The 11,652-nt window shown below is 37.4% G+C and overlaps 1 protein-coding gene across 4 annotated transcripts in view; it reads left to right on the top strand.

Annotated features, from left to right (window-relative positions):
* The first annotated feature begins 474 nt into the window (after positions 1-474).
* The window catches only part of LOC124607291 (chromodomain-helicase-DNA-binding protein Mi-2 homolog), a 164,418-nt gene continuing 153,240 nt past the window's right edge, over positions 475-11,652 (top strand). For 3 of the 4 annotated variants that reach the window (XR_006978803.1, XR_006978801.1, XM_047139578.1), the window contains exons 1-4: positions 475-644; positions 1,195-1,298; positions 3,532-3,663; positions 4,118-4,247. Coding sequence is in view for 1 of the 4 variants with exons in the window: in XM_047139578.1 (XP_046995534.1) it covers positions 608-644; positions 1,195-1,298; positions 3,532-3,663; positions 4,118-4,247 (403 nt within the window). In the remaining 3 variants the exon portion in view is untranslated. The remainder of the gene's footprint in view (positions 645-1,194; positions 1,299-3,531; positions 3,664-4,117; positions 4,248-11,652) is intronic. The other variant, XR_006978802.1, reaches the window with a different exon arrangement.

Genomic DNA, 11,652 nt, shown 5'->3' with positions numbered 1-11,652 from the left:
CTTTACAACAGTTTGGGGAAGTCATAGTTTGCGGGCCTGCTGTACGGGTAGTCCTCCTTTGTATATGCTATTGTTATTGCTGACAACCTGCGCAGCGCAAACAGGCAAAGGATTGCCAGTGAACAACTTTGTCTCAAAATCAATCAATATTTGACCTAGCCCAGGCAAAAGAGTAGCCGCGGACGGCGGGGAACGGGCGGGGGGTGAATTGGGGTGAGCGACGTGTGCAGTTTAATTTGAATAATGTATATAATTAACAGCTAAATGCTACACCACGTTACAGTGAAAAAATTAACGGTCGAAATACAATTTTCATTTTAGGAACTTAAATCCCTATGTTAAATAACATACTACGTGATAAAACTGTGTGTTGAAACGCTTCGAATCTGAGTCTCTCCCGCGCTGACGGATTCTCAAATTCTGTGGCGAGAACGGAGGTTATCTGCGCATGCGCAGAACAGTCGATACTTCGCTTCTTCAAGGTGCTGAAGCGTGGTGTCGGTGGTACACAGATAAATTTGTTTAAATGACTGTATGCCTCGTATTTTTCGAAAATTGTGATAATAAAAGCACATAACTCCGGTTTCTAGTTCGTATTAGGTTGAACATGGCGTCAGATGAAGTTGAAGACGAGTCTTTCGCCGGTAAGTTTTGTCACGCTTTTGTGTTTTGGGAGATCGCATCGTCGACATAGGACTCGGAAGCGGGACTACAAAATCATGTTGTGAGGTTATCGTTCGACTTGATGATAATACTGCTAGAAAGGACGGCATAGCGTTCGCAAATTGTCTGTTGACATCTCGTAATGCTTCAGATGCATGCTTACATTGAAGTTATTAAGTGACAGAGAAGAATGTAAAATGTGTGATCAAGTTAGGGGGAGGGGGACATTATTTTTCTGACAGCCGCGCGGGCTTCTGTTGCGTCCTTAACAAAATGGAGGCTATCAAAGAAATTAATAAACTATTTTCGCAAAATATGAAAACATTTTTATTTTTGCTTGTAGAAAGGAATTCTAACAGTTTCCAAAAAAATTAATAACTTTTCATACGAAAGAGCTTGAAGTCATGTAGTCTTCTAGCGTGTATAAAAAATGTTGTGTGTTTCACAGTTGGACAAGAATATGTTTAAATACATTGCGATTATGAATTTAGTTACTGTTTCGAAAAGGGCATTTGTTGTTCTTTAATCTAGGCGGTGATGACGAAGTTGGGGAGGAAGCAAGTGCAAGTACCTCACGCCCTGAAGGTACAACTGAGGAAAACTCACCAGAATCAGAGGAAGGACCACAAGGAGGGGTAAGGACAGCATGTTTATTTTACTTATTACTTGGACAGTTCGAATATGTTCATCTGTTAACATGGCATGTCACTTCAGTAGAACATATTTACTTTTCTAATTCTGTGAAATTAACTTGATCAGTGGAAAGAAATTGCCACAACAGAACTTAACTATTTCGGAAGACTAAGCCCATCATTGCATAGTTGTAGAGTTTGTGGACTGAACATAAGTAGAGTAAAAAAGCTGTTCACCTTAATTGTATGGGATGCATTATAGCGTTTGACATGCACTGATCACTTGCAGACATTTATCTGGGAACATTGCATGTTTGAGTTGTAAAATATTCCTTCTTTCCTGAATCACCGCTTACCCTTAAACAAAGTTGGCATTGTTGCTCCCTGTTTGTTTTCCAGTTGTATAAATAATAAACTACTCTCATAACAGGCCCAACACAGAGGAAATACGAAATCCAGTTGCATAAAACATGATGCTATGTAGCTAGATTAATTAAAATTTTACAGCTGCAAGTTAATAGTTCTCCTATAAAGATCAGTGTTAGGTATTGTTAAATGTGTATGTGAAAAATACTTGTAAATATTATAGAAATAATTTCTGGAAGGGTATATTTCCCCTTCATATTCACTAGGTATTTAATAACTGTTCTTACACGATAGTGTAGCATGGTGCAGCTTATATTGTGGGGGAAATAGAAAACCACCACGTGTCACAAGAATTTTATGTCCAGTTGCATCATGTGATAGACCTTTGGTGATTAGAGTATATAGATACTGGTACAAGACTGACTGCAAGGTGGTAGAGTACAGTTGTCAAGAGAATTGTCTTAGTACAGCATGATGGAAATCTGTAAGAAATTTCTTAATTTGATAAATTAGTATGTGGGTTGTAGCTCTTTCACTCACAGTTCTAATCAAAGAATCACTTTTTTCTATAGAAAAGCCTTCCATTGGCATGCATGAAGACGTCTTTGTTTAGGTGTCAACAGTTGTATTAGCATCTGTGCCATTTCATGTTTGTCAAGAAAATGTTAAGAAAAGTATCTTGGCATAATGTACCATCGTCCTGTCCATATGTGAAAATGCATCTCGTGTGAACTGTTTGTGTGTCTGTGACCACACAGAGATTCTTCTGAACATCACATTGTGGTGTGGGTGTGTCTGCATATTCGTTTTTTGGCATTTGAATATTGATATTGTGTAACACATATTAGATATGCAAGCTGTGTGAAGGACCACATATCCAGAACTAGGGCCTATGTAGCATTCCAGTGTTAGCTAAGGAATTAATAAATTGCCATATGAGAATTACTGATGTTATTTGTGAAGTGGAAATGACTGTCAGTGGTGCAAAGTACGTCCTGCCATGCACTCCACAGTGGCTTGTGGAGTATGTACATAGATGAAAAGAAGTACTTTAAACATGGTGTTGAAAGAATTGTGATGTTAAAAATAGCCAGTTGTGAACATGTGGTTCCCACTCTTCAAACTGATAAGACTGCTGCGTGCACTCACCACTAATTGTTGGAATTAATAACATATTACTTTGGAATAATTTGTCTGCGGTAATGTATTATTGTTGGGTATATTTTTACAGTTTAATAAATTTGCGCTGATAGTCAAATGACACAGCTCGAAACTGTTATAAGGGTGTAGTTTTGTTCTCATTCCAGTGTGAGGCTAGTTTTATAATTTGTGAGAACTTAACTTGAACCAAAAGTTGTTACATAGGTCATTCTAGATGTACGTCTAAATGGGTAGTTTTGAGTCATCATTTGACATAGTTAGTTACGTTTGTATTGGTTGGTACACCCATGTATCATGCTCTAGCTAACAAAATTTTCAACAGTTTCACTCTTCCCATTAATGGGACTAGCTAAACGTCTTTCTTAATTGAAAGTGAACCCTAATTGTGAGCTAATAGTTATCATTAGTGAATTGGGCACAGAAACTACAGAAGATAGACTCCCCTGTCATTTGTATTTTACTGTTATCACCAGAAGTATTGCTACTGGTTTGTAATGAAATTATGCATTTAGCTATTTAGTTTAATATTAGATGTATTCATTTAAACAACTAACACTTATTCCTCATAGGCCCTGCTCATTTTGCTGTGGTGCTAACAAGCCAGTGACTTCTGTTAAATGCTTGCTTTGTAGTATTGTCACTTTTCTGTTATTGTGTGTGCTTAGTTTTTATTTATTTAATGTTTTGTGTCCATCTGTATGATCCAAAGCAGGAAGAAGACGATGAGTATGAGCCAGAAGATGGTCGCAATAAACGAAAGAAAGGAAAGAAGAGAAAAGCCAAAGGAGAAGACAAGAAGGGGAAGAAAAAGAAAAAGAAGAAAAAAGCTGATAGTGGCGAGGTATTATTAAAATATGTTATCTAATTTAACACCCTTCCTACTCCTACCACCCCCTCCCTTCCCCCCAGGAATTTCAAGAATAAGTTCCATTCTTGGAGTTTGGAAAGGCAGGACCCAAGTATTGCCTCATTTAAACAGTAGAACAGTTCATAAGATTCATTTCATAGACAACTTCTAGCACTGGATTAGATAAAATGTGATCTGTGTTCCAATAGATTCATATTGAAGGCGTCCTCTAGTATGTGTAATGTGTCAGAAAAACAAGACTACACAGTAAATGAAATGGTTGTCATGAATATGTTAAAAAGAAAAAGAAACCTGGAGCACGTTTTCTTTAAAATGAGAGGGCAGTATTGAGTCACTGTGATTTAAGAATTCAGCCTTAATAATTCAGAAGGTTTCTAGACAAATTTTATAGTGTTTGAAAAAAATCATTTCCTTTTTCTTTTCACAGGAAAGTGACTATGGATATGATGAAGAAGGTGGTGGCAATGACTCGGATTTCAGTGGTAACCGCAAGTCACGTAAATCTCGTAGCACGCCGAAACATACTCCCACTCCTCTCGTCCAGGACTCTAATTCTGGTAAGACATAATTCTGTAAAGAATTTCCTCATGAAAAGTAAGATTGTTGTTTTTGAAGCTAACTTCTATTCCATATATTAAACAGTCTTAAAAATTATCTAACATTAACTAGTTTAAGCAGTTACATATTCAAAAACAAATTGTTTGTGTGCTAAACTAATGTCTACACAACTGTTATGTGATGTTTAAAATCTGGTAATTATACTATAAACCTTCTAGTGGTAGGTGTGTGTAAAACTCATTTGACTTCGATGAAATAATGGGCGAAATACTTACTGCACTGAAACGATGACGTAGGAAGGTACCTGAAAGTCCTCTGGCCATCTTTAGGTGTATTTTTTATATTCAGGGGAAGGACTTTGTGCTAAAATATTGTGGTAGAAAAATACTGCTATCAGACAGTTACCTCAATATTTCTATATTTTCTGCATGATTTGCAAGTTATTTATTATACATTATATGCTGTGGTTGTTTACAAGTGCCATTGATTGTGAAGTAACTTGCTGAGAATACTTCAGGAATATGGAAACAAGATTGACTCCTGCATTAACTTTACTACTTTCCATACCTCAAAACTACATTCTATGTTGGCAGTCTTCCATTGCCTGGGGATTTCCATCATAAACTGGAATAGCTTGCGAAGTGTTGTATACTCCATTACCTCAATAGATGAAGCAGCTGCTGGGCATGTCACTCAAATATCGAAGTATGACTTGGTTATTTCAATGTAATTTTTTCTCTACTATGCATATCAGTAAACATTCGAATGAAAGTTGTTTTACTTCTTACCTGCTACTGCTAGTAATTCAGTTTAGTTAAACTTTTTGGTTGTAACTACCTTTTCTAACTGCCTCATTAACCCTGTTGCTTCTGTGGATGTGTTTACATGATACACTATGTGCACTGCTTGGAGTTTGGTACTCTGCTGTGGGCATTTGAATGCGTCTTGAGCTGCCAACCTCTCACTGCTGTGGATGAGCTACTTTTGTATTTCACTGAATAAAAAAGTTCTGAGTGCTTATCATACAACGTATATGCCTCATTGCATGCTATCATTTGAAGAAAACCTCGCTTACATATCTTTAATCATTTGAGATAAGATGATGCAAGGACGTGAATAAGCACATCACATACTACCGTCCTTCGGATATATATCTCGGGATTGAAATCAGATAGTTTTAAGTAAAATTGTGTTATCTTGTCTTATTTCATTCACTGTAATGTATAAGCTGAAACAAACCATATGCAAACTTCACACAGTGCGTTTTTACTGCTGCGAACTCTTCAAAATTTTGTGCAATGTTTTACTTAATTTGTTGCTGCACAGTAAGCAGAGTGGATATGCAAAAAGCAAATTTGTTCACATAGTAGTTTTCAGAAATTTGAATGGTAAGTATTCCATTTCGGGCAGAATGCCGGCTCTCAGCACAGGCACCAGCATTTGGCAGGCCGTACAACCATAACAAAAGCAGCCTCGGCACAGAAAGCAATGAGTCTGTCTGTTGCATCAAAATGGTTAACAAATTCAGTAAGATGATGCTCAATCACAGCAGTCAAACAGTTAGGGATTATTTTCCACAATTACTTAAACTGGAGTGGACTTATAAACTTAGTTGCTGCGAAGTCAAGCATATGGCTTATATTCATTGAGAAATTTATTAGGAATGTAAGTGAGCCATAAAGAAAGCTTATATACAGCCATTCCTTGAGTGTTGTATGTTCCTCTTTAGCAAACAGAATGAAGCGGTAGAGGAAGCTCGAAGTGGAGCAGCAATATTTTTTGCAGCACCTACCGCCTTCTTCCTTTCCCCTGTATAACATTGTCCATTGCGCTGCTTTCTGTCTTTTTCTTATACCTTGGGATCTAGCACAGTACATATTAATTCGTCTACCATCCATTTGCTTTGGTAGAGGTCCTGGCCACCTTCATTTCATTATCAAGCGTCTGAAGCCCATTTTACATGAGTGGCGTCCTGCTCAAAATTGACTACTCAAAGTTCGTGTACCTTTCGCGTTTGCGTGTAAATTAGCAACCAACAATGATGATGTGGGTGTATGTATGATGTCAATGATCTATAGACTGTGCTGACTTTTTCCAGAAAAAGAATAGTCCCTCATCTCACTTTCACCAGTCAGATGCCAAACTGTACAGCAGATAGCTCTCACAACAGTGGCAGTTTTGATGCCACTACTCAAACCAGATGAGACTCAGTACAGGAATAAAATGCCAGGGTTGCTGCAGTAGATGCAGTTGTTCCGCATAGTCAATTGAGATCATGTAAAAGGGATTTCAGTAGTGGCTTTTAGTACAGTCTGATCCATTTGGTTTTTTCCCTTTTATCTTATACCGTATAACCCTGCTTTTACGTTTCCGGAATTAACATTTTCCCACCATTTACGGTATTTTTTTATTGTACCCATCAAATTTCCTATGTCCACAATGTTAATTAGCACCTGTTTTTGCACCTACATATTTATAATTTTCCTGCAATTTATGCGTTACATAAAAATGTGACTCTGGCATGATGTTGGCCATCCAGTAATGTTTACAAATATTATGTGCTTAAGTTTCTTGATACTAGGGCATTCTACTCAGGGGATTTAACCTGGTAAATGCGTAAAAGTTAAAACAATTCGTGTTGTATCTCTTGCCGCTCCCCAGCTCTACTTGGTGTGGTGGCTGATGGGAGTAACTACATTCATTCGAATAAAGATATCATGATCAATTGGAACCATTTTCCAGACTCTCTACTGTGCATACACCGTTTCTTGATTGTTGTGATCATCTTAACACGTCTGTCGAACCATATTTAGCGTGTTTCAGCGTTTGGCCAGTTGTAGCACTGCTTGACACCCTCATTCTCTTCGTGTTGCTCAAATGTTTTTGGTTTAAGCACGGTACCAGTTATGTATTTCTTTTTTTCATGCTGAGGAAAACATGTTACAAGAGTTTATTCTTGTTCTCAAGTGCAATATTTACATATGTATTTTTTGTGGTGTTACAGAAACAATGTGAGTGATACTTTGCATGTGTGTGGTTTTCCACTTAACTGGGGAGGCGTAGTACCTGATTAACTCAAAAAGATGACTACAGTGCAAGAGACTCTGAATAACACATCTTCAAACACCTCACAAAATACTTATATACATATTTGCACTTGACAACGAGGAAAATATTCTTGAAACACATCATGCTAAGCATGAGAAAGCATGTAACATGTGCAGTATTTCGTTATTTAAATAGTGAATGACAGCTGCAGGCATTCAAAAACATCGATTATGACGTATGAAATTGAGTCAAACGTTGCTACTTCCCAGACAGTTATCAGTTCCAGTATCATCAGTGGTTTGTATTAAATAATAAACCTTTAATGAAAAAGTCCCTGACAAGTATTTTGGTGCCTATTATGTACATATATTATACATGAAGTGTGAACATGTGAGGGGTTATCTTATAGTTAACTTTTACAGCTTAAAACATTATTTCCTGCTTTTTAGACCATTTTTTTTAAGTCCCTTGAAAAGTGTGAAAGCGGGGTTTCACTGTAGTTATTGCACGTACATAGTGCTCACATAGCACCCCTTCGTTTTAAAACAGTTTTTGCTTTAAAAGTTTCTTTGCTGTTTATCCACTCATTGCCTTCAACTGGCCTGCATAAAAAAAAACCTCATAAACTGATTCTGTGACTATATAATTATTTTGTACCGCCTGCTTTTTGATATGCTCGGTGTGTATTATTTTACTATAACAATTATTGATTTTCAGGGCTACTTGAAACTTGTTTTATAAAATTATTACCGTGAAACCCCACTTTTACACTTTTCAAGAAGCCTCACAAATGGAGTAAAATGTGAGAAATACTTTTCTTGAAGCAGTAAAAGTTGAGTGTATGATCTGTCTTTCCATTTGTGTAGTTTATGTACTGTATTTGTACATAACAGGCATCAAAATACTCATCAGGGTCTTCTTTATTGTCCAGTAAAGGTTATCTGAATTTTGTACTGGAACTAGTAACTGCCTGGAAAGCAGAAACATTTGACTTAATTTCATTCATCATAATTGATGTTTTTGAAAGCCTGCAGTCGTGTCATTAATTATTTAAGGATGACAACACTGCACCAGCTACATTTTTGTCATCCGTAGCACAACACTTTTCAAGAATTGCCAAGTGCAAATATTTACATAATATTTTGTGTGTTCACATTGCCCTTGCACTGAAGTCATCTTTTTAAGGTCATAAGGTATTGTGCCTCCCCCATTACGCATGACCCCCCCTCCCCCCCGCGTCTCTCTCACACACACACACACACACACACACACACACACACACACAGACACACAGACAGACAGACAGAGAGAGAGAGAGAGAGAGAGAGAGAGAGAGAGAGAGAGAGAGAAATGCATGCATGAGAACCATCACTCATGTTACATACTTACATAAATATAAATTCTCGAAACACATTTTGCTAAGAATGAAAAAATAGGTAACTGGTGCATTGTTTCATTATTTAAAATAGAAATGTTTGAGCCACACAAAAAGTGCGAAGGTGTCAACTAGTACTACAAGTGGCCAAACAATGTAACTTGTAAAATATGCTTTCGAGGTGTCATGTTCACGAAGTTACCCTTCCGCAGTAGAGACAGTTTCAATACTGTTGTGATCAGTCATTATTCAAAACGTAATTCTTCTCATAAGTTGCCACGTTGAGTAGAGCTTGGTGGCAGCAGGAGAAAGAGCACAAATTGTTCAGACTTCTAGCGATTCATATCTTTTGAGTAGAGTGCCCTAGTGACAAGAAACTTAATTGTGTAATGTTTGTAAATATTACTTGAAAGTAAGTGCCATGCCAGGGTCATTCTATATCAGTTAAATCAGTTTCTTTTCTCCACAAACATTGTTTCATAATATGTAAATCACAGGAAAATTACTAATGTTAACACACAATCAGGTGGGAATTGACATTGTGGACAAAGAGCGAAAACATTCCTTAATCAGTGGGGAAAACATTAACATCGGAACATAAAAGTGTGGTTACACTGTATACCAAATGGAAAACTTTGTCTGCATTTAAGCTAATAACAGCGTCATCAGTGGAAAGAGATTTGGATATGTTGTGTTTACGCATACACATACTGTCATTATTTTAACATCTCAGAGATTAGAAAAGTATCTCAAGAGATACCGAGAATAGTGAAGCTTGTAGCGTGACTTCTCTTTACATTTTTAATTTCGTATTCTCTCTAAGAGCAATTTCTGTAACACTAATCTGTCTGCCTTTATCTCAGACTGCTCCAGAGAAGTTTGACATGTATTTTAGGCTTCATGTAAAAGCTTGCAGAACGTGCACTTTAAAAATTTGGATCGGCCAGGAATTGAAGCCAAAGTGCTCGTCTGGCGAGCCTTCTACCCTAGAGCCACATGGCCTGTCGAATAATTGAATTTGCTTTAGATTATTGACACCACTCGGAATATTTGTGTAGATTTTTTGAATTTTTTGATGTTGCGTCAAACTACTTACAGAGGTCAATATTTGACTTCTGAAGTTCATTTATCATAAATATAAAAAAGTTACATAAAAAATAAAAGAATCGGATTGCTGTATGCTGTCTTTGCGAGGCTCACTGTAATCCCCCATATACCAGTAGAGCACTGTAAGAAGCTGCACCATCACTGTCTATTCACAATGACACATTGAGGTGCAGAGTCATCTTGTGGACCGTGCATCTTGTGGTCCATGTGAAATTTCTTTTTAAAGGTTAACAATTCATTTGAAGCTCCAGGGCAGATTAAAACTGTCTTGCATCAGGACATGGTTTTAATCCAACAGGAAGCTTTGAAATCTGTACACATTCCTCTGCAAAGTGAAAGATTCATTGCAGTAACAATACATTGTTCAGCTGCGAACTGACATCATAAACACTGTTCAATAAACATTCTCATAGAAACAGGATAATTGAAAGGAAACTTAAAAGGGCATACCAGTGCTTATTGTCACTGAGTATCGGTAATAAACATACTTAATGTGTTGAAGCCAACTCTTAGTACTTCCCAATACAATAAGAGAGATAACTGCAACTGGAGTGGACATTCACCACAAATTTTTTTAGTAAAATATTGTAGTACACAACGGAAGATACAAATTATTGAAATGAGAAGACAGCCATGGGCAGTCTTGCCCCAACATATTTACTGTAGTGATTTTGCTGTGGTTAATGTCATGTGAGGTGATTAATATCTAGAACCAAGGTTTACTACTGATGGTGGTTGGTGCTGAAGTTATACTCTCCACCTCGTAACTTTGGAAGAGAAAGAAAGTGATTATTTCGCTGGAAGATTTAGAATGAAATACTTGTAATGTATTCTCATTAAAGGCCTTCCAGCACATTTCAGTCAATTTTATATAACTGTTGTACTCCAATAAATAGTTATTGTGCCTTTGCAAGAGTGTATTGCAATAATTTGTTTTTGTTTGTGGTACTAAAACATTGTCATTTCCTACTGACCTACAATTTCATAACAGATAGCAATTGGGAGCAAAATTCTACATTCCTCAGCACCTTTAATAAATTTTCCCAACAATTTTGAGACGTGAACAGTTTCATAATCATGTTAACATCCAACTCACCTCTCTTGCACAAGTTCCTTAAACTGTAACTAGTCCTTTGCTATAAGTCACTCACACTCATCCATTCCTGCTTGCCCAATCTCACTCACTCATTGAGCCTAACTCATTGTCATCTTTAAGTGTCTCTCTCTCTCTCTCTCTCTCTCTCTCTCTCTCTCTCTCTCTCTCTCTCTCTCATTCCTGGATCTCAACCGACATCCACTTTCTGCTTCTTCTCCCACTGGCACTTTCTCCATCTCTTTCCCTAACCCTGTCAACTATGTTCCCCTGCCGTGGTCTCCATCTTCACCTTTCACCACTGGATTTCGGGACGACGACAGTTCAAGCCTGTGTCCAGCCATTCTGATTCAGGTTTTCCATGATTTCCCTAGATCGCTTCAGGCAAATGCTGGGATGATTCCTTCAAAAAGACATGGCTGCCATCCTTCCCTAATCCAATGGGACCAATGACCTTGCTGTTTGGACCCCTCCCCCCCAAATCAACCGACCAATCTGTTGTCACACTGCCATTGTCTCCTTCGCTCTTTCTATACCACAACCAGTGTCTAATATCTTACAATATTTATTACTTTTCCATCTCTTTCCCAATGCCACTGTCTCCTTCTGTTGCAGCATAAAAGGACCCAAATTTGTTCACATGATAAAGTATATGGGAAATTTTTTTGAAGATGCAGAGGAATGTAAAATGAGGCAGCTAATAGCCCACTTTTCAGTCAGTCTTCTATTTTAAATGGAAGGTTATTCACAGTTCTTTGTGCTCTGATAACATTTTTCCTAT

This window comes from Schistocerca americana, chromosome 3 (genome assembly GCF_021461395.2).
Source record: "Schistocerca americana isolate TAMUIC-IGC-003095 chromosome 3, iqSchAmer2.1, whole genome shotgun sequence".
NCBI lineage: Eukaryota > Metazoa > Arthropoda > Insecta > Orthoptera > Acrididae > Schistocerca > Schistocerca americana.
The sequence above is the reverse complement of the archived record's forward strand: the minus strand, read 5'-3'. Positions and strand labels throughout refer to the sequence as shown.